Source organism: Nicotiana attenuata, chromosome 1 (assembly GCF_001879085.1).
Source record: "Nicotiana attenuata strain UT chromosome 1, NIATTr2, whole genome shotgun sequence".
Classification (NCBI taxonomy): domain Eukaryota; kingdom Viridiplantae; phylum Streptophyta; class Magnoliopsida; order Solanales; family Solanaceae; genus Nicotiana; species Nicotiana attenuata.
In genome coordinates, this window is record NC_031989.1 from 81,994,876 (window position 1) to 82,018,576 (window position 23,701).

The 23,701-nt window shown below is 35.8% G+C and overlaps 1 protein-coding gene across 5 annotated transcripts; it reads left to right on the forward strand.

The window, feature by feature from the left end:
• LOC109229718 (protein NRT1/ PTR FAMILY 1.2-like) lies at positions 4,216–23,295 on the forward strand. 5 transcript variants are annotated; one of them, XM_019395264.1, is made up of 5 exons: positions 4,216–4,272; positions 20,405–21,092; positions 21,196–21,413; positions 21,502–22,055; positions 22,317–23,295. In XM_019395264.1, the coding sequence occupies exons 2-5, from the start codon at positions 20,999–21,001 to the stop codon at positions 23,164–23,166; spliced, it is 1,716 nt and encodes a 571-aa protein (XP_019250809.1). In that variant the 5' UTR covers positions 4,216–4,272; positions 20,405–20,998; the 3' UTR covers positions 23,167–23,295. The 5 variants fall into 5 exon arrangements, with proteins under 5 accessions (XP_019250809.1, XP_019250817.1, XP_019250833.1 ...); XM_019395272.1 differs by lacking the exon at positions 4,216–4,272 and adding an exon at positions 4,305–4,324; XM_019395288.1 differs by lacking the exon at positions 4,216–4,272 and having other exon boundaries at positions 20,009–21,092; positions 21,196–21,245.

Sequence of the window (23,701 nt, forward strand, 5' to 3'; positions counted from 1 at the left end):
CCTAAGAAGTATTGAAAAAAGGTAATTAGGAAGGACATGTCATTGCTTCAGCTTACCGAGGATATGACCCACGATAGGAAGGTGTGGAGGTCGAGGATTAAGGTTGTAGGTTGATAGATAATAGTGTGTTCCTCCTAGGCCATTCAGCAGTACTAGGACTATTTTTATAATTTCCTATGGTTCTTTATTATGCATGTTGTGGCATTCATGTCGTTACCATGTTACATTGTCGCTAATATTCTTTGCTACTTGGTTGCTTTATCTTCATTGTTCCTTGAGCCGAGGGTCTATCGGAAACAACCTCTCTATCTCTATGAGGTAGGGGTAAGGTTTGCGTACACACTATCCTCCCCAGACCCCATTTATGGGATTAAACTGGATTTTTTATTTGTTTGTTTGTTTGTCATGAAATAGTAGATAATATTATTATATAAACCCATCAACTGATAAATATTGGTGCAATAATATAAAAATATATCAGTAATAATATAATTAATATGTTGAAAAGTTACTTGTTTTGATAGATATATACCCCTTGAAAAATATTTTGACCGACCAAGAAACCTGCTATGGTTACAGATCCATTTGTATTCGTACCGATCATCACTGTTTGTTAGAATGCTGAGATTTGTTGGCATAGTTTGGCAGATATAAATTCTAAGAATAATAGGTTTTTAATTAAGAAGATGTTGATGACGAAGTTAAGGGCAGTTTTTTTTTTTTTTTTTAAAGACGTGAGTTTTGGGGTTAGGTATTTTCTAGGATAATGTTAATTGTTTATCTTTTGAAATTTAAATGTTAAATTAATTTTTTAAAGCATTTTACCACTTGAATAATTTTGCAGTTTTTCGTGTTGATAGTTACAAAATTATATCTAACTTTCAAATAACTTAGCAACAAAAATCATAAAAAAAAAAAAATTCACGTTTACACCTTGTTTGGATTGTTGTTACATATCGTTTCACAATGTATTGTTTTGTATTGTACTGTATTGTATTGTATTGTTTGATGAATACAATATTTAGATTGATTGTATCGTTTGTCGTCGTTTCATGATGTCACACACCAATAACATGAAGAATGAACTTGCAACATTATTATGAAAAAATATGATACAGAGTAGAATTATTATATACTAATAAAGTAGGTTAAATGGTAAAATGTGATTATTTAATAATAAGGAAGGGCAAGATGAGAGAAAAAGCAAGGAAACGACGTCACCACACCAAATCCGTCGTTTCATAAAGTGACACGTTTCGTCGTAACGAAACGATGGATTTAACGATACGATACAATAAAATTTAAGTAACAATCAAAACAAATAATGTATTTAAAGTAACAATACGATACAATACAATACAATATGTAACAACCATCCAAACAAGCTGTTAATGTAATTAGAAATGCCGCATTTCACAACCATATTAGCAAAATTAACCACACTAATTTTAATTTAATTAATTATATGATGTTATTTATTTATTTTATCCGAATATTACCAATTGTCTTGAGCAATGCCAAGTGATTTATTATTAGGCCGTCACTTGGCTTAATGTGGATATGTGAAAGGAAACCACATAAATAAATATTTGCATAGGAACACGTGACTAGGAATCAATTATGGAGGTAGGTTAGAATTGTTGTTCCAAGCCCAAGTTTGGGAAAACATCAGTCGTGGGGTTGAATTTTTGGATTATTTACTTTTTTCTTATTTTTGTGTAAAATACTATTAAGTATATATTACAATTGCAGCGCAAAAAATGTGAATATATATATATATATATATATATATATATATATATATATATATATACACCAATCCTCTGGAGTAAACAATTAACCTAGGCTAGACAAGAATTAGACCGTCATATCAGGCCACCATTGATGTATAAACCACTGAGGGAATTCAGAGGTTAATTGTTTACTCCAGAGGATGAACCAAGACATTAGAGAAAGATGTAGAAGGCTTATCTATTGTTCGTTTGAATTGCTCGAGATAATACTTCTTTTGCTCAGAGTCTTGGAGATTACTTATTATTCGAAGAAGAAGATCTTGTTCTAATTCAACCAACTCGAAGATGATGACACAAAATCATCTTCTTTCCAGTCTAGTCAAGAAGAACCTACGATTAATGTTCTCTCCAAAGAGCTACCTTAGGCTTTTGGGAAGGAAATCTACTGAGGATATCAGTAATATTGTAAGTATTGGCAACTTGAGGATGATTGGTAAAGACATTAGAGGAAGATGTAGAAGGTTTATCTATTGTTTGTTTGAATTGCTCGAGATAATACTTCTTTTGCTCATAGCAAAGGTAATGATTTGGAAAGCCTTTTGAACAAACCTTTGAACAAAGCACTTCGGTGGATTATGGTAGACACCATTGCAGGTACAGGGTGTCCATCCAACATCCCAAAAATTACAACCAATCAGGCACTTTCTTCATCAGTGCCACAACCTATTTTTTTAAATAAAGGCTCCTCCTTCGAGGAACCCACTTATATTAAGAATGAAAGTGTTTACCCACTCATTCAAATTGAACCAGAATTCTGGTATTCCAACCCCCAAGAGGTAGCTAAGAAAATACTTAGCCCTTCAGCCAATTTCATTTAAAACACCCACAAACATACCCAAAAATATCATGAGTTTATTCTCACAGATACCAGATCCTTCTTGTTTAAGCCCCACAAAGAAAAGCAAACCCAATCATATGTCACACATACTACGGTGTGGATTAACAAAATAATCTCACCAAAAGAATGGGGAACTCATCCAGCCAAATACAAAAGACTTTCTCAGCCTTTTGATCCACAATTTTACAATTACTATGACTACCAGGCAGCATGGATGAATGCTTTCACCTTCCAAAACCAACTTGGAAAGCATTCATGGTTCATCCTCTGGAGTAAAAAATTAACCTCTGAATTTCCTCAGTGGTTTATACATCAATGGTGGCCTGTATATGGTCATAGAGCTGAAATCCTCCCAGCACCAGTAAAAGAAGGATATGATTATTTCTGTCACAGGTTTTTTAGTGAACAACAAATACCCATACTCCTCTAATTTTCCCACAGATTTCATATCCCATGGATATACTCCCAGAAGTTTTCCTTCCACAAGCCAGAAGGACATAAAGGACTATCGTGGTTAGCCCTCCAAGGCCACTGCAAATGGTATAAAATGTGGGATTCATCCGAAGCCTATTGTACCGGCGGTAGACAAGTGGTTTCTGTCCCATCCGCAGTATCTAGCTATAACAGATGCTGCTGAAATTTTATTTTTACAACAAAAGTCCATTGCAAGTGCACAACTAGCCGGTTCCAGCAGCAGGCTTGATTTTATTCAGCAAATGGAGAAAATTCTTGATACCCTCAAGACACAAATTCCAGGTCAACAAAATCAAGCATCTTTGTCTGATAAATCATCATCATCAGAAGAATAAGAAGAAGACCTTGATTTAATGTTTTGAAAAATTAATCAGATATTACATTAGCATGACAGCACAACTGACATCATCCATGACATCAGCTAGCACTTACTCCTAATGACATCATGGATGACATTAGAAAATATTGTAACTTTTAGTTTTTTGGCTATAAATAGCCCCCCATATCACTTGTAAGACACACACCTTACACTACCACTTGAGAAAGAATTCTCTTCCTCTCTCTAGAATTGGTTAGAGCTCTCTCTCTAGTATATTAATATAAGTTTTTAACTTGTATTATCAATTTTTCAGTTTCAATAATAATCAAGTTTATATTTATTTTACTCTTGCCCAAGTTTACATTTATATTACTCTGCATTATGGTCGGTTAAACCGCCTAATTTACTTTATCGTATTTTATTTATATGATCGGCTTTGCCCCATAAATTTATTTGCTTGCACTCTAACTGTATCTTCTGCAGGTTTAATTATCTTATTGTTATTTGCTTCCTGTCCTTGACTAGACTGGGAAGAAGATGATTTTGTGTCATCATCTTCGAGTTGGTTGAATTGCTGTTCAAGTTCATCATCAGCAACATCAGAAGTATCACTATCTTCTAATAAAAGTTGTTCGATCTGGTTAAGAACAGACTCATCTAAATCAAGATTTCTAACTTTGTTAGACAACTTGCAGTATTTGGCTATATGACCTGGTTTGTTGCATTTGAAACATTTGCCAGAATTGGGAGTTTGTAAGTTTGTTGGTTTATGTTTACCGGGAAAGGTTTTGGATTTAGAAGGAAATGGTTTGGTTTTCCTAAACTTAGGTGCAGAAGACCTATATTTCGTAATCTTCATATCCTTGGTTGTTTGTCTCTTATGAGGCTTTTTACTACAAGGTGGTAAGCCAAATTGTTCACATAAACTACCTAGATCTCGGCGAGTCTGTGTTCTATCTTTGGCTAGTTATCTCAATATCTTATCATGTCGACAGATTTTGAAAGCGACATGTTGAATGAGACTGGTAAGTTGCCCATAGGTGATTTGTTCATACGGAATAACATCACCAGAATGCTGATTTTGGAGTTCTTCTTTAACTAAATCCCTAAGAGACTTAGGTAGACCATCTAGGAATTTTTCTTTCCAATATGGGAGGTTTCCATCAGTTTTTTTTGCAGATTTGGGTAAGAAAGGAATCTTTATACCTTCCGAAATCAGAAATGGTTTTATACTTAAGGTTGTTAAGTATCTCAGAATATCTTTCCCTAAAGATACCTGGACAATCTACGAATGTTTTGATAATGGTATAAATCAGGGTGTTGGTTGAATCAGGAATGGTAAGGCCATCTTTAAGAATTGGTTCTCCCATTGAATCAACTCGGACACTTAAGAGAATTTGGTTCTTATCTTCTTCGCTAAGATGGGTATCACACCATCCTTTAAGTTGACCTGTGAAACATGCTACTAAGACATGGGTAGTAAGCTGGCCAGAACAGTTATGAGAAGTTCGGTATGCAGTGGCGACCATAGTCATTTGTTGTAATTTGGCCAGAATATTATATTCAGAACAACCATCTATGTTCCATTAATAGATATAATTGGCATTATAGTTGTTTTCCATAACATTGGGTCTCTCTTCTAAGGCTACATAAGGATGGGTAGCTCTAGAATAGTAAAGTCTTTGGGGCTGACGCAGTTGAAGGATCCTGTTCTGATAGGGTTAATTTCTAGGGGAGGATTTTCATAAAATTGTTCTGACTGCGAATTGGTTTCTTGGTCAGAATCGGCTTCTCGGAGAACATGTACAGAAGACTCCTTAGATGGAGTATCCTGAGCTATTAGGGTTTTTTCAATTTCTAGGATCCTACGCTGAAGGTCAGAGAACTGAGGATAGTCTTTAGCTTGGTGGATCCGAAGTTCCGTAGCGAAAGTTCTAGGGATCTCATAAGGTTTAAACAAAGGGATTGAAGAAGTGGAGGTATCTGCTGGCTTAGAACCAGGAGATGTTGAAGTTGGTTTTGTAACTAAATATTCACCAAGGGATTGTAAATATTTGTTCGTATAATTATGTTTTTCAAAAATACTTTTAATATCTTTGCCTATAATAGCTTCATTTTCGTTTTTTTTAATTTGAAAGGATTGTCTACTTTTGAAGTGTTTGCATAACTTGTTGAAAATCCTTGTGCCGGAGGAAGTTCTGAGATGACTTTTTCTCCGTAGGAGGTTTTCCAAATTTTTGAAACATTAACTGATTTAGAAAAAGGAAAATCTAATTGGTGATATTCAGCATAAGCCTCAAACCATTAAAAGAAATTGATTTTTTCTTTTATGAAATTTAAAGACTCATAGTAAATACTTTGGAGATTTTTCTATTGTCTCCTTGAAAATCCTCAAAAAACCAAGTTCTTTTGAAAATATTTTCTGGTGAATAAAAATTTGTTCGAAGTTTTTCTTTATCATTTTGGAAATATTTTTTCAAAACACCTAATTTAGCACCTAAAGCTGAGTAAGTGGGAGATTGAGGTTGTTCATAATTAACTTCTGTTGGAGGGGCTGTTTCTACAGAATATTTGGTTTGTGGGATCCTAGAGTGAAAATTAACAGTTTCGATCCTAGAAGAAAAAGAAGATATTGAATGTCCTCCAGGCTGAATCTCAGACTGTGCCGAAGAGGATGAGACAGAGACTTTTTGGCTAAGGGATCTTTGGAAGGAAATGGCTACAGATCAGCTAGAATATTGTTGGATCTAAGAGACCGTAGTATTTTTTGGTTTTTTAGCTTGAGTGGCATCTCGTAGTAACCAGTTTTGTGGTAGAGAAACTTGGCTCCAAGAAATGGGTTTTGGTATTGACAGGTGAGATCTTTGTAGATCTATTTTGAAAAGAACAGTTTCTCCTTTATGGAGGGTTTTCATGGCTCCAGTGTTAAAGGCAAAACTCATGGCTTTGTACTGTATTCTATAAATAATTGCTACTGGTAAGGATCAAGTTTAGGTTTTATAATTAGCTGTTTTAACATTAAGGGTTAAAGAATCTAAGATATTTCTATCTCTAAGAGACACCGTAAAGTTAGGAAAATAAACAAAGTAAATTGGACCACTACAAAGGCTGGTTTCTACCATTTCTAGGAGGGAAATTGAAGTCTAAAAATCTAGAATCTCTAAGACAGAGAAGTAGAGATGTGTCTAGTCCTTCCCTGGACAGTGGTCTAGCTGCAATCTGTACTAAACCAAAATGGAGATAATTGTATTTTCGCCTATATTTTTCTATAGAATTCGGGTTTAAAAGTTTGATTTCCTCATTATCTGATTCAAGAGGAATGGTTTGCTCAATTGTAGAAATATGGTAATCACTGGTTAAGGGCCATCGTGAAGACTTGTAAATTGTGGATAGTGGATGTTTAGGGATCTTCCAGTCATCAAGTGATTGTTGCAAATCGGAAAAGCTAATTTCTTCTTTGAGTTTTGGATTGGAGGAGGATGATGTGGAGGAAGATGAAGAAGTTGGAGAAGAGAAGGAATTATTTGAAGGGGAGGAAAAAGGATGGAAGAAAGACATGACTTAAATCTGCAAGTAATTACAACAAGATTAACGATGATAACTTTAATGCTTCCTGTTCTTGGTTCAAGAGACCTTTGGGTTCCATAAGGATAATATTCAAGTTCTTAACTCAATATTATGTAGACAAGTTAGATCTGAAAATCAAATATATGGATACATGTCTTCTCGTATATATAATAATTAAGCCTAATTATTGTCGATGCCCCCTTTCTCTCGCGAAATCGGGTTTATGACATTTGGGCGGACAACTCGTTTCCTTTTGGGAATTGGGTTTGCAATTGAAGAGTCGCCACCTAATGATTAAGTGCATTAGGACACTAAAGAAATTTGATTTAGAAAAATAGAGATTGGGTAAGGGCTTGAAATTATCTCGAGGGGAAGGTGTTAGGCACTCCTCAAGATCCACTAGTGTGGTTCCTGGCCATGCTACAATTGTGACTTTAAGTGAAAATGACAAGTGAACAAGCAAGAATTGCAAATACGAGATAGTTTTCACATAACGGTTGCAAGCAACTGAAGCAAAAGAAGTTAAAGAAACTGAAAGTTGGGAAGAAAGCAATTTTAAAGTTCTGAAAATAAACAAGTAAAAGGAAGGTTTTTACGTAATTGAAGTAAAAGAAAAGTTAAAGAAGCTGAAAATTGAGTAGTTTCTTTTTTGTTTTTTAAATTCTGAAAGATTAAACAAGTAAAGGAAGGGGGGGGGGGGAGTCCTAGGTTTATAAATAATATAGATCACCCCACACAGCACCTGGTAACCGTTTATACACGTGGTGTTATCGCGTGGTCATCATATCCATATCTACCCTTTCCCACCCCGTTAAGGTATTAAAGCGCGGAATAGTCTCGTTACTTATTGCATGCTATTACCCGTCCCAATGCTATCAGTCCCGGAGGCATTTGGGACTACTAGTCCTAAAAGGGGAGGGAGATTTGGGGCTTTTCAGAGTTTAAAAGGATAAAATTCTAAGGCGACAAACAAAAACACATAAAGCAGATATGGGAAACACATAACAGTTAAAAAGGCTCAGATAGGCCTCCTCACTTAAAGACAGATTGTTTAGCATGTCTTGCACGTACTGGTTATGGTCTGAATTAACGTAAAGCGTTAAGGCAGGCTGATTTATCACATATTTTCAGATAAGAAGTTCGAATTAGGCCTGCCTGCTGGTTGTAATTATCAAAGATTGGTGCAGTTGATTAATTACCTAATGGCTTGCCTAGGTGAAACCTATAGGCATGATATCTAATAATGCAGGAGTACACTGATTTTACAGAAGGCTTGCTGATTATAGAAAAACATAAGTCCTGCGGGTATTGGGTATTGTTACCACTGATTTTAGACTTGTAGAAGATTCAGCTTCAGCTGGTTACTCCTATAGGCATGCTTTCTAAGCGGGTTTGGTTTGAAAAACGTTTTTAGATATGCAGGAGTCCTATAGGCATGGTATCTAGAAGGCAATTTGTTATTTAAACCTATAAACTGTTTGCCTAGTGATAGATGTTTATGTAGAATTTAAGAGATCCTATAGACAGGTTCTCTATATGAGATGCAGAAATGCAGAATCCTATAGACATGTTCTCTATATGAGATGCAGAAATGCAGAATCCTATAGACATGCTCTCTATATGAGATGCAGAAATGCAGAATCCTATTGACATATTCTCTATATGAGATGCAGAAATGCAGGAACTAGTGATACCATATCTATGTATGAAAGACAGAACTTATAGACATGGTTTCTAAAATGCAGAAGTGCAGAAAACCTATAGGGAATGATTTTGAGAATGCAGAAAGGAAAGCAGGATACTATTGCAGAAGTAAATACCTAAGAGCATGATATCTACCCTTATGCATACATGAGTGACCCTTCCCTTTTCACTAAAACCCCCATAAGTTACTACAAAATTATTACAAACCAGAACGAATCAAGAAGAGTAAAATTATATCAGAAATTAGAGTACAACAAGGGAGAGCCTGATTCAGACTCCAGGTATGAAATATGAAATAAACCAACTCCAAAGATCCAATTTCCAAAGCCTTTCTCATTTTCTGGGTGTGTCAGAGTTCCCAAGAGCCTCATGAACTCCGGGCAGTGCTTACACCCAAATTCATTACAGAATTGAATTATAGTGCAGTGTGGAAGGGCTAGCCCTCAAATGTCCAAGTTCAGAGGGAACTCAAGGTCCCCAAAGCAAGGCTCATAGGAGGGAGGCAGAACTTAGGAACTAAGAGTGAGTGTAAGTGCAGAAGGGGTTTAGGGGAAAGTCAAGACAGGATGGTGGTCATACCCAGCAATTGGAAGTGCTGGCACACCCCAACCAGCCTGTTAGCCACATTGTTTGGGAGTTAGGATCCTTTAAAGGATCAAGCACAGACATGAACAACAATTTGGATGTTGTCATGCCTAAACCTTAACTCAAACACATAGAGGGGAATAGGGTATGGGGATTCACAGCAGAAAACGAATGCAAAAAGGACAGCATACATATTTAACACTAAGCATAGACAGCAAAGTATACAGGATGATAGAAGCTGTGAAATAAACACATTGGGATGAGGCTGGAACTTAAATTAGAACATACCAGTTTCAGGGAAACAAGAAAGTAAAAGCAGTAGTCTTGTAAATCCAAATTGCAAGCAAATAGTCAGAATATCTTAGAAGAGAGTAGAGTGTTAGGTGAAGCGTAAGAGTATTGAAATTGAAAGTAAGTAATGTGTGTTAGAGTATTGAACTCAAGGTGTCTTAAAGTGCTGAAAGGTCGTGCCCTTTATAGTGCAGAAAGCAAGTAAGAAAAAGGTAAGAAAAATAATTTTGAAATCAATTACATAAGGTCTCCCTTTAATTAAGTGATTCTGATTTCAAACGGGCAGAATAAATAAGGAAAGAATTTGATCAAAATCTTTTCCAAAGTAGTACAAGAAGGGCAAATACACAGAAAACTATTTAAGGAAAGAGTTTGATAGCAACACGGTTTGTGCAAATAAGGAAAGGCAATCAATCAACAGCCAGTAAAAACCAGAAATTGAGTTTTGGTATGAATGAATCCAACTAGAAAAGGTGAAGAAAGGTTTAATTAAATAAAATCAGTAACAATCAATCGAACCTTATTAAAAGGAATTTTGAATCAATCACAAATTGGCAAAACCTTTTTTTTGAAGGAAGAATTCCTCATATATAAAGCATACAGACATGTCAAACAAGAAAGAACTGTCATGCTAATTAGAAAGAATCTAGTATAGAAAAGTTCAGAGTCACAAACAAAGAGGCTCAAATTCAGTACATAGACTCAGACTTAGTTTGAGAGAATCCGGGGTTCCATAATAGAACCCTAGTCCACACACAAGATCAAACTCGCCAAAAACCCCAAATCCTAGGGTTTTTAAATCGAATCAGATGCAGAGACGAGAAGACAAATAACTAAAACGGGCTCAGAGGTCTCTTTCAGAGACTTATGAGAAAACAAACAGGTAAAATAGCAGGTTCGAAACAAATAGAGTGAAGAAACTGATTTAAAGCATAAAGAACATGTTTTAAGAAAAGCTTGGAACTTAAACAAGTTCAGAAGTCAAAGAGGTAGTATAAACTTAAGGAAACAGTAGATGAAACATGTTTAGAAAGAACTCAAACAAAGTCCAGAAGAAGGAAAATAGAGAACTAAGAGCTTAGTAGAAAATACAGTAAAGGAACACAGGGGTAAACGAACACATAAGATAAACGTGTGAAAGCATGATATAGAAACCAGTAGAAGAAAGAACGGAGCACAATAGAAGAATATGCATAATAAGGCAAACATAAGAACACGGGAGAAGGGCATGCGAGGTAGAAAAGAGAACATAAAAACATANCATATAAGTTGGTGTTTTGGGAAGGACCTGCCACCTACCTGTAGAACTTGAACATAAAGCGTGGTGGGCACTGAAACAGCTGAATTTAGACTTGGAAGCTGCGGGCAAGTCGAGAGTCACAGAATTACATGAGCTAGAGGAGTTCCGGTATCTTTCTTTTGAGAGCACAAGGCTATATAAAGAGAGAATGAAGAGGCTTCACGATCAGAACATCATTGAACGAAATTTCAAACCTGGGGACAGGGTACTGCTTTATAACTCAAGACTGCGGTTATTCCCGGGAAAGCTAAAGTCAAGGTGGTCTGGACCATTTCGCGTGGTTGAGGTGTTTCCATCTGGAGCTGTGGAAGTTGCTACTAAAGATGACTCTCGTACATTTAGAGTCAATGGTCAGCGGTTGAAATTGTATATGGGCATGAACGAGCCTAAGAAGATGACAGAGCTGCATTTGAATGAACCCCAGAGGTCGAGCGAACCTTAATTTTGCTCACATGAGTCGTGCCGCGACGTTAAATCGGGCGCTATGTGGGAGGCAACCCATGACATTGTTGTAATTGTAACCTTTGTAACCTATAAAAAAAAACTGGGCGTTAGAATCAGAGAGGGGCCTCGACCGCGGTTCCACCGCGACCGCGGTGAAACCGCGGTCAAAAGGCCTCGCGGAATCTCATTGCTCGCGGTTCTACCGCGACCGCGGCAGATACAGACGCGGCCAGGTAAGTACGTTTTTTTTCTTTTTTTTTTCTTTTACACCCTCACAAACCCCCCCCCCCCCCTCCACACCTTCCTATTTCCCCTCTATTATTTCCGCCCCAACCCCCATCCCCTTCCTTTTTCTCTCTCTCTTCACCAAATTTCTTCTTCTTCTTCTTCCCCAAACCTCCATTATCAACCCCCTTCTTCCCCAAACCTCCATTACCACACCTCCCCTCCTTCCCCTCTTCGACTCAAGTAAGTTATTCTTCTCTCTCTCTCTATTTCTTTCTCTTTTAAGTAGTGTAATTTGTTAAATTATTATTTTTTCTTAAACCCTAGTAGGAGTAGTGTAGTAGTTTGAATTTTTTTTTTTTGCTTTCTTTTATGTTTGCAATTGTTGTAATTGTTGTAGTTGATGTTTATGAGGTTGTTTGGTGCCAAATTAGTTGGGTCTCCATTATTACATAATTGTGAAATTATTTTGGTGGGTTGGAGGCCTAAACTAGATTTTTGTGGTGTAGTATGGTATTGGTAAAAATCATGTGTTGGCCGAAAATTGTGGCACTATGTTGTATATTTTTGGGGTGTTTAAGCCAACCTAGGCTTGGGATGTTGTAGTTGATGGTTGTTGATGTGTAGTTGATTGTTGTAGGGTGGTATTTGTTGTATGGTGGTATGTGTTGTAGGGTGGTATTTGTTGTATGGTGGTGTTGTATGTCATGGGTAACATTGAAAGGAATAAGTGTGGGGTGTATTATGCCGGAAGTGGTAAGAAAATTATAGAGCTATTGTGGGGGTTGTTATGAGTGAAGTAAGGGAAAATATTTGGTGTCATTGGGTGGTGAAGTCTGAGTAACCATCTTTATGGCACTAGCTAGAGCATATGTTGATGGTTTGTTTGATTATTTGCAGGTCCAATGGCTCCCAAAAGGCACAGGCGCTCTGGAGGCACATCCCAACGACCTGCGTATGATGAGTCCAGATTCCAATCGGAACTGGCAGAGGACGACTTCAACGCCAAGTCTACCAAAAATTTTATCCATGAAATCCCGATTGATCGGGCAGCCCTCCGAGCCGAAAAGGTGGAGATGTATGAAGAGATACGGAGGCGGGAAATGGAGTTCCTATTTGCTGACCCTGCACCAGTTAACAAGATGTTGGTTCGTGAATTTTATTCCAACCGCCCTTTGAATTTGGGTAGGGAGGTGATTGTTCGGGGTATGGTGGTCAGTGCTCAAATTCAAACAATTCGCCGGGTGTTGCGGCTGCCTCCGTTCACCAGTGACGTCGACTATAACCATGATAGGCCCGGGGTGACATAGGAGGTCATGACGGATGTACTTTGCACAGGGGGGCGGCCCATTTGGATGCGTGACCAAATAACCCTCAACTCTAACTCCTTCACTCACCTAGCCAAGTGTTGGTTGACTGTTATCTGTAGCAGGTTCCTGCCTTCTAGCAATACCACGGACGTGAATTTCAATAGGGCACTGTTGACTTGGTGCTTTGTGACAGGGAAGGATTTTGATGCGGCACGGGTAATTGGAGATGAAATGGTCTTACGGGGCCCGCTGCTGACAAAGGGATTCTATTTCCCTTCCTTGGTGACCACATTGTGCTTGATGAGAAACACCCCTACTAACCCTGCTGATGGCGATTTGCCTCCCAGAGCAGCTTTCAAAGCTTCTAGCATCAGAGTGGGCAGGGGCACCCGCACCACAATTGAGATTGATGATGAGGATGATGATCCGGTCCCTGTTGCACCGTCCAGGAGGTCTGTTGACAGTGNTAATTTTATAATTTAAGTAAGAAATTAAAAAAAAATCAGGATAAAGTTTGCATTTAAAATATTTATCATTTTTTTGTTTTCTTCATAAAAGTTTGGGAGAGGATGGTGGAGATGAGGGTGCGACGTAGTGTTACTATTTTCGAGAACCAGTTCGGATTTCTGCAGGGACGGTCTACTACAGAAGCCATTCACCTTGTGAGGAGATTGGTGGAACAGTATAGGGAGAGGAAGAAGGACTTGCATTTGGTATTCATCGACCCAGAGAAGGCATATGAAAAAGTCCCGCGAGAGGTCCAATGGAGATGTATGAAGGCTAGCGGTGTCCCAGTGGCGTACATTAGGCCGATTAAGGACATGTACGAGGGAGCGAAGACCCGGGTGAGGACTGCGGGAGGAGACTCGGATCATTTCTAGTGGAGATGGGGTTACATCAGGGATCGGCTCTTATCCCGTTTTTGTTTGCCTTAGCATTAGATGTGCTGAGGCGTAACATACAATGGGAGGTGACATGGTGCATGCTATTTGCTGATGACATAGTCTTGATTGACAAGACGCGAGGTGGAATTAATGTTAAGTTGGAAGTTTGGAGACAAATGCTACATTCTAAAGGTTTCAAGTTGAGTAGGTCAAAAACTGAGTACTTGGAGTGCAAGCTCAGTGAGGGGATGCATGAAGAAGAAATGGAAGTGAGGATTGGTACTCATGTTATCCATAAGAGAGATAGTTTCAAGTATCTTGGGTCTATTATTCAAGGCAACGGGGAGATTGACGTGGATGTTACTCATCATATTAGAGCGAGGTGGATGAGATGGAGGCTCGCCTCGGGAGTTTTGTGTGATAAGAATGTGCTACCTGGACTTAAGGGTAAGTTCTATAAAGTGGTGGTTAGACCGACTATGTTGTATGGAGTTGAGTGTTGGCCCTTCAAGAAGTCCCATGTCCAAAAGATGAAAGTAGCTGAAATGAAAATATTGAGATGGATGTGTAGGTATACTAGGAAAGACATGATTAAGAATGAAGTTATTAGGGACAAGGTAGGAGTGGCATCTGTGGAGGACAAGTTGCGGGAATCGAGGCTAAGATGGTTCGGCCATGTGAAGAGGAGAGACATAGATGCTCCGGTGAGGAGGTGTGATAGGTTGTCCATGGCGAGTCTGAGGAAGGGAAGGAGTAGGCCTAAGAAGTATTGAAAAAAGGTAATTAGGAAGGACATGTCATTGCTTCAGCTTACCGAGGATATGACCCACGATAGGAAGGTGTGGAGGTCGAGGATTAAGGTTGTAGGTTGATAGATAATAGTGTGTTCCTCCTAGGCCATTCAGCAGTACTAGGACTATTTTTATAATTTCCTATGGTTCTTTATTATGCATGTTGTGGCATTCATGTCGTTACCATGTTACATTGTCGCTAATATTCTTTGCTACTTGGTTGCTTTATCTTCATTGTTCCTTGAGCCGAGGGTCTATCGGAAACAACCTCTCTATCTCTATGAGGTAGGGGTAAGGTTTGCGTACACACTATCCTCCCCAGACCCCATTTATGGGATTAAACTGGATTTTTTATTTGTTTGTTTGTTTGTCATGAAATAGTAGATAATATTATTATATAAACCCATCAACTGATAAATATTGGTGCAATAATATAAAAATATATCAGTAATAATATAATTAATATGTTGAAAAGTTACTTGTTTTGATAGATATATACCCCTTGAAAAATATTTTGACCGACCAAGAAACCTGCTATGGTTACAGATCCATTTGTATTCGTACCGATCATCACTGTTTGTTAGAATGCTGAGATTTGTTGGCATAGTTTGGCAGATATAAATTCTAAGAATAATAGGTTTTTAATTAAGAAGATGTTGATGACGAAGTTAAGGGCAGTAGTTTTTTTTTTTTTTTTAAAGACGTACGTTGAGTTTTGGGGTTAGGTATTTTCTAGGATAATGTTAATTGTTTATCTTTTGAAATTTAAATGTTAAATTAATTTTTTAAAGTCATTTTACCTACTTGTAATAATTTTGCAGTTTTTTCGTGTTTGATAGTTACAAAATTATATCTAACTTTCAAATAACTTAGCAACAAAAATCATAAAAAAAAAAAAACTCACGTTTACACCTTGTTTGNCCAACTGTGAAATTTCCCAAGTGACGCGTGCAAAAAACAGGCCGAAGATTCAGAGAACTGGGCCCACCGCGGTTCCACCGCGACCGCGGCAGAACCGCGGTGGGAAGCAGCTGCTGAAGATTGGAGATTCCGCGAGGGTGTTTGGCCGCGGTTCTACCGCGACCGCGGCAGACCCAGTAAACTTCAGGGACCAAAGTGTCAATTACGGGATTTTTAGACCTAAACCCTATTTAAAACATTAGACTTCGCCCAAGAGAGGCATGTATTGATTTTTAAGGTTTCTTAGCAAGGAAAACCATTGTGAGAGAATACTCTAAACATCTTTCTTCTTTTCTTTTGATTTTTATGATGAATTCAATCTTAGTTTCTTTTCCCATAGCCATGAGTAGCTAAATTCCTTGTCTAAGGTTTTGATGGAACCTATTGGGTGATGAACTTCTTGTTTATGTGAATACAAATTGCTAGTTTAATCTCTATTTGTTCAACTTCGTGTTCGTTGTAGTTAATTGACAGGATCCTCAATTAGCTGTGCCTATTTAGTGTGCATAACTTGGAAAAGAGTGCATATTTAGGGTATTGTTGAACAACACTACTCCTAGATTATTAGAGGAATCTATAATTGCGGGTTTAAAGGCGGGATTAGGGATAACGAAGCCTTGGGTGTAATCTAAAGTGAATTGTGCTAAATAAAGTAAGCTAGTGTATCTCGAGAGAGTGCAATAGTAGATTACTGTGATTACTCGGGAGAGATTTGCGGTAAGATTAGCGTTCATGATTGATAGAGATGTGTGGGTAAATTTGTATGAGCATAAACAGAAGGGATTCCATCAATAGGGGAAATCATTGCCTTAGCTCTTCCTCATAATTGTTTACAACCTTATTAATTTAGTTTACAACTATTTAGTTACTTGCAAGCTAGTTGTTAAAGAACACTTAACTGAGATTTGAATATTTGGGAAGCTGGTTCAGAAGAATTAGTGGGTCTGAAGATAGTGGTTGATAGGTTAACTCTCTGTGGATTCGACCCTGGGCGTAATACTCGGGTTATATTTGCAACGTCCGCAGAGTCCTTTTTAGAGGGCATAGTTGGGCGTGATCAATTAACCTTAAATAATGGATTGTATGATCACTTTCTTATCAAGTGTTACTGAAATGCGTCAATCTCTTTGTTCTTCCATATTCATATGTTAAGATCAATTAAATTTTATATCTTTTACGAATTTGAAGTGGTTATTATTATTTAGGTATCATATTGATTTTTATGTTTAATTACGAAATTCGGTTAACCTTGAATGTGTACATCAATGAAAAATTATTGTCAGACCACTAAAAAAACTATCATGTGTTACTAAGTAAATTCTCCCATAAGAATATTTAATAGATAATATATTTGTCAATTTTTTAAATTTTCACTAAACATATATTTACTTATCAAAAAGTTAACAAAGGAGATTGAAATAATATTTAAGTAATGAAAAATCCGAAACACGTGTCAAAATCAAACAATCCAAACCGATATAGTTGATTTGAACCAACCCGATCCATATTCATTCACATCTTCATAAAGGTGGTACTTAAAGGTCAAATATATGTGTGCCGTTACAAGATTGGTTTAAATATACTCTTATTCACTAGCGCCACAAGCTTTCCAGCATATGAGCCTTTTTAGCAAGGGAAAAGGGTCAAATTTCCCGTCGAACTAATGCTAAAAATTCCAACTTTATCCCTCTGAACTTCTATCGCTCTAAATTAATCACTACTACTTATTTCTATAAATCTCCTTAAATTTTTTAAACTGGTGGTTGTTTGAGTTTTTCGAGCAAAGTTTTTCTAAGTATTATTTTTTGAAGCAGTGTTTTTTTCTTCTAAAAAAATATTTGCCCAATCATGGTGGATGGGCATTTTGAGTGTTGATGCAACGAACTCCTCAAAATTCAAGATTTATTGCTGACGCACCCATGGTTGGTATGGATATATCCTCTCAGATCATTTCTGACTTCTGAGGTCATGGCTAACACACCCAAGTTGGCTGTGGATGAAGCTGTTTTTTCTTTCCTCTTCAGATCCTCAAACATATACTCCCAAAATCAAATTTTCACTACCTTTATTTTGCCAAAAATAAAATAAAAAAACTATTCACATTTGTCCAAATACTTTGTTAAACTTTCACTAGCTCTTTTTTTAACTGTAACTTCTAATCTTGTTCAAGTGGTGATAGATTTCAAAACGATTGCGGCGCTATATAGATAGGACTGCATCTATATGTTAGCACAAGAAACTTGCACTATTATTATTAACAATACATAATACTAGGACTTACAGGAAATTGCATTGAAACTAAATTTCCTCGTACTACTTTCGCCCATGCCTAAGGAAGTAGGATCACTACCCCACCCCTCCTTATATGAAACTAACTAAATAAAAATATATTTCCACCGATTGACTAAAAAAAAGGAAGACGCTTGAAACTTATGGTCTAAAACTCTGTTTTAAAAGATGGAATTGGGACTCGCTCGGGGCTCGCCTTGGGTCGGATCGGAGCACTAGTAAAATGCCACTGGGCTTATGTGTGGGACTTAGTTCCGTGAGACTTACGCCTCGGCCTTCTGAGCTTACGCCCCGGACACGCCCAACGCCCAACGTACTAGGCTCGCCTAATAGAACTTTATACAATTGTGTGTAACTAACCTTGTAAATCCTCAAATTTTCTTAATAAAGTGTTAACTATTCAAAATTACTCTTTTCTTAATCATAAATCATTAAGTTGAGAGTATTTTATGTCATAATTAAAATAAAAATTATTGCATGTTTTTCAATAAGACTGCTATGATTGTAGATTTGAAATAAATCTTTTACTTAAAAGTATTATTAACTTTTATTATGTCTTTATTATAGTAGTCCATAATTTTGTTATAATTATTTTCCTAAATATTTTTTTTCACGTTTACGAGGTACAATACTTATTAATTTAATAGCTCAGTATTAGCTAGTAACTATTTACAAATAATTAGTTATCATGATATTGTATGGTGAATTATGTGTCATTTTATTAATTAACTTGTCGAAACTTAAAAATAAATGATGCTAGAGAATCATATTTAAATTGTTAATTATATTTTTATATAAATTCTCTTTCAAATAGAAAGCACATTAAATAAAAGGAGTATTTTAAAAAAAATATCAAATTATAATATCGAAATTCTTTCAAGATTCATTACTCCTTAAGAGATACATATAAAATTTTGCATCGAATACATTACTTTGATATTTTAGTTGTAACAACGTTATTTGCATATTATGATATATGTCATACTATTTATATTATTCATAGTTGAATTATGATTTATAAATATTTTAAAGTGATTATTTGTTATAATTTTGTGGTTTTAATATAATTTTTTATAATTATTTTATAGTTTATACTATCTTAAAATTCTTGAAATTAGTAAAATTTAAAGATCTGTGGGACTTACGCCCCATGTCTCAGGGCTTACGCCTCGCCTCGTCAGAGCTAAAACACCTCGCCTCATGCCCCTGCCTTTTAAAACATTGGTCTAAAATAAATCTTAAACAATTGTGTGATTATGAATCATTTCATCAAGTATAAAAGGGGAATTTGAAGTTACTTCCTCCGATCTATTTTGAGTTAGTCATATTTTTCTTTTATATGTCTCTTAAGAACAAGTATTAATATGAGGGCTTTTGAGTTTTGACTACTACCGTCAGACCTCTCTATAACAGCATCCCTATATAACAGTCATTCACTAAAAAAACTTAGCTTTTCTCAGAACCGATTTTTTAAGTTATATTTTACCTCTCTATAATAGCATTCTGCCTATAACAGCAACAACCATCTTTATGACAGTACACTCTTTCTAAAATTACCCCTCTATAACAGTCATGCAGGTTTTCTAAGATTATTACTAAAAATAATTCTAAATATTTAAGCAAAATAACTTTAACGTACAACTTATAATAGCTATATATATATTATCTTAAGGATAGCAGTATGTTCCATGAACATATGCATATCCAATATTTTTATAACTAAAGATCTACAAATGATATATTTTACATTAGAAAAATGCCAAAAAAATACTTAAAAGATCTATTTATACTTTTTGGAAATATGCATATCATTCTTTTTTTATTTGAAGATGTACATATAATATATCTTATATTGGAAAATTATCAATTATATGTAAACGTAATCTATTCGTAATTTTTAATTGTGTGCTTTAGAGTTTAAATATTTGTGCGTTTAGTTAAGAATTTTTTAATAATGTATTAGATTTCTTAGCATTTTAATTCGTGAAATTTATATCTTTTGAGATTTTGAATTTAAATATTTTATTAATCTTTTATATATAATATTATAAAAGAAAAACAATTAGTTTTTGGATAATTTTTGTCTATAACAACCAAAATATATTGAAATGCCAAATGCTGTTATGGGTGTACAACAGACATTCACTATAAAAGTCGAAAAATTTCGGAACAAACGATGTTGTTATGGAGAGGTTTGACTGTATTAATTTTTAAAATTGACAGGTTTAGTGTTTTAATTTTAATTTTTTTTCTTTTAAAATAATTTTGAAACTTTTATTGGAGTTTTGTCTTAAAAATTTAAACTTGACATGTTATAGTGATGCCACTTAGCACATAATTCATCGAAATAGTATCGAATCTTTGTCCACTATTCAAAATTCTTTTAATTGTCTAAATTTATCAATAAATTTTTTGAGTGTTATTTATTTAAAATAGTTTTTCGATTATTTTAAATTATAAATATCCTAATATTATATTTATTTTCTCTTTTTGTATATTTTTTCTACTGCTAGATTTATGTTTATGAGACTTTATATATGTCGTCGACGTTTATAAATGTGATTTTAGATTTTATGTTCCTCCTAACGTTTAATTTTTGAAACTTGGACTATTTTTCTGTGATTTTGCAGGCTGATTCTTAGGCTTCCATGGAATTGTAAGATCTAATATAAAAGCACTGACCATTATGAGGAAGCCATCTATTTCAAATGGTCCCTAAATAAATATTGCCAAATCCTCACTTTCTTGTAACGAGGAACTTAATAATGTATGATCATGGAAACACATGATCGTACTTGTTGGTTTCTTTATATTAAACAATCAAATTAGCTTCAATTAATCAAAATTATGAGTGTTCATTTATTTTGTTTTGGTTTCTTCATGTAGCTATTTCTTCAAAGAAAAAGAATAATAAAAATAAAATTTTCTTAGTCAAAAGTTTAATGAATATCACTTGAATACTACTACAACTTGTATAATTATTACACTGGTAGAATTATGAAAAGGTGCTTACTTTATTTGTGATTCTCTCTAATCTGAAAATGCCATTTCTCTTCAATGAACAGATATTTGACACTAGATGTTCCCCAGTGGGGCCAAAGCACTAAGTTCTATCTTGAGTGACATTTCTGGTGTTATTGCAATCTCTTTTTTTTTACCACTCTTTTGCTGCAAAGTAACCAAGTAATAAAGGAATTATAATTATAATTACAATAAAAAAAAAGATGGCAATTATTATCCAAGAAGAAGAGAGCTTGATAGATCATTCTCCAAAGTCTCCAACAAAGGGTGGCCTCAAAACCATGCCTTTCATCATAGGTCATGCAAATCTTTATTGTGTTTATTTCCTTATCTTTTTTGTTTTGTTTGTTAAGTCTTTTCTCAAGATTGATCATTTTTGTGGGTGGTTCTACTTTTGCAGTGAACGAAACACTAGAGAAAGTGGCAAGTTATGGATTGCAGCCAAACATGGTAATATATTTGATGCAAGGTTATAATTTAGAAGCTGTAACAGCTACAAGCATACTGAATGTATGGTCTGCTCTTTCCCATGGATTGGCTCTTTTGGGTGCCTTTGTTTCTGATTCTTTCTTGGGTCGCTTTATGGTTGTTGCTATTGGATCCATCTCCAGCCTTTTTGTATGTTCCATAAAGTTTATTTGTCAGTTCAGCTGAATTATTTGTATGTTTTCTGAGACATATATATATATATATTCTGTTTTCATAGGGAATGACTATTCTTTGGTTAACAACCATGGTTCCACAACTGAGGCCTTTACCTTGTGATCAGTTTGAAATCAATGAATGCAACAGACCAACACCAGCACAGTTCTTTGTGTTATTGTTTTCTTTTGGGATTATTGCTGTAGGAGCTGGTTTCGTTAGACCTTGTTCTATAGCCTTTGGTGCTGATCAGTTGGACAACAAAGAAAACCCCAACAGTAAAAGGATTATGGAAAGTTATTTCAACTGGTACTATGCTACTATTGGAATGTCAACACTCGTCGCGACAACCTTAATTGTGTATATTCAAGATGCTTTTGGTTGGCAAATTGGTTTTGGAATTCCTGCTATCCTTATGCTTTTCTCTGTTTCAGCCTTTCTTTTGGGTTCTCCTCTTTATATCAAAGTAAATGCTAGTGAAAGCTTGTTCATTGGATTCTTTCAAGTACTTGTTGCTGCTGTTAGAAAAAGAAATATCAATCTTCACTCTGTTAATTGTGAAAACCATTATCATCATTCGCCTGATTCTGAAATTCAGGCCTTAACAAACAGCTTCAGGTATGATCATTAGAAGGGTACCCTATGTTTACTCCTGGTTAAATCAAGATTATAAGTAAACTACAGTCAGACCTCTCTATAACAGCATCGCTATATAAAAACCGTAAAAACTAAGTTTTTTATGGAACCAATTTTCATACTATGTTATAATATATGTTCTCTGTAATAACATTTCGCTATAACATCCAATAAAATCAGAGACGTTTGACTGTATTAGCTACATTAGCTAAGGCTATAACTTTCTGACTGATATTTCTATAGGTGTTTAGATAAAGCTTGCATAATTGAAGATCCGCAAAGAGACATAAATCGTGATGGATCCGCTTCAAATCCGTGGAGACTCTGTAGTGTAGAACAAGTAGAATCTTTGAAATCTCTTCTTAGAGTTGTTCCTATATGGTCCAGCAACATAATGATTCAGTTGAGCTTAAATCAGTTCTCATTTTCCACACTTCAAATACAGACAATGGATACACATATCTTCTTATCTGATTTTGAAATACCAGCTGGATCATTTTCTGTATTTATGGTATTCACTCTAATATTTTGGATTGCCTTGTATGATGGTGTTTTCGTGCCACTAATGGCTAGACATACCGGACAGCAAGGAGGCTTAAGCCCCGTTCTTCGTATGGGAATTGGTTTAGTACTCTCTTCTGTAGCGATGGCACTTTCAGCGATAACAGAAGGCATAAGGCGGGATATAGCAGTTGATCAGAAAGATATATATCCACAAGATGGACCAAATATTGCATCAGTAGACATGTCGGCTATGTGGTTCGTGCCACAGTATGTGCTTCTCGGACTAGCTGATGCTTTCAATGCCATTGGATTGGTAGAGTTCCTCTACTCTGAGCTTCCTAAAAGCATGTCTAGTTTTGTTGTGGCTATTTTCACACTTGGGATGGCTGTTTCTGGCTTTTTTGGGAGTCTTATAGTGAATGTTTTGGACAGTGTTACTTCATATGGAGGTGAAATTAGCTGGTTGTCAAGTAATATCAACAAGGGTCATCTAGATTATTACTACTGGTTATTTGCTTTCTTCAATATTCTCAACTTCCTTTATTTTCTTATCATTTGTCGATATAATCGTCCTCAGGGGCTGAGCTAGAGTGTCACTGTGGGCTATGTGTTCGGCCGAACCTAGTTGCTTTGATTCAAATATTGTATTTGTCCTAAAAGATTCATTCTGAACGTACAATTTATTAATTTAGATCCTACTAATTTAAAAGGACTAGAATCCTAAGCGCATATACTTCAAATTATATTTCCACCTTTGATCGTCCTGACCAGGAAGTTGAAGAAAAATAATATATATGCTCCGTGAGATTGATATATATCTCATGATATTTGTTGTTGTAAACCGTGTATAATATATATATATATATATATATATATATATATATATATATATATTGTCAACTATTATTTTTTAGAGCGGCTAAAAANTTTAACCCTAGGTTTATTGGTCTAGACCTGGCTTACCCGAGCGGACAACTCGGGCCGAGGGGGAGGCAGCGTACCGGGGATACAGAAGCTCCGCCGGCTTTGCAACTTATCCAACCTCGTTCTAAATGGGAAAAGACTCTAAACAGAAGAGAAGCTACACGAAGTGCACCCTTCTCCATGATGTAGAAGACTCAGAA

Coding starts and splice junctions, on each gene's coding strand:
- LOC109229718 (XM_019395257.1), top strand. CDS start 21,096: ATGCAAATCTTTATTGTGTTTATTTCCTTATCTTTTTTGTTTTGTTTG. Junction 21,414..21,501: donor GATCCATCTCCAGCCTTTTT/GTATGTTCCATA, acceptor CTGTTTTCATAG/GGAATGACTATTCTTTGGTT. Junction 22,056..22,316: donor GCCTTAACAAACAGCTTCAG/GTATGATCATTA, acceptor ATATTTCTATAG/GTGTTTAGATAAAGCTTGCA.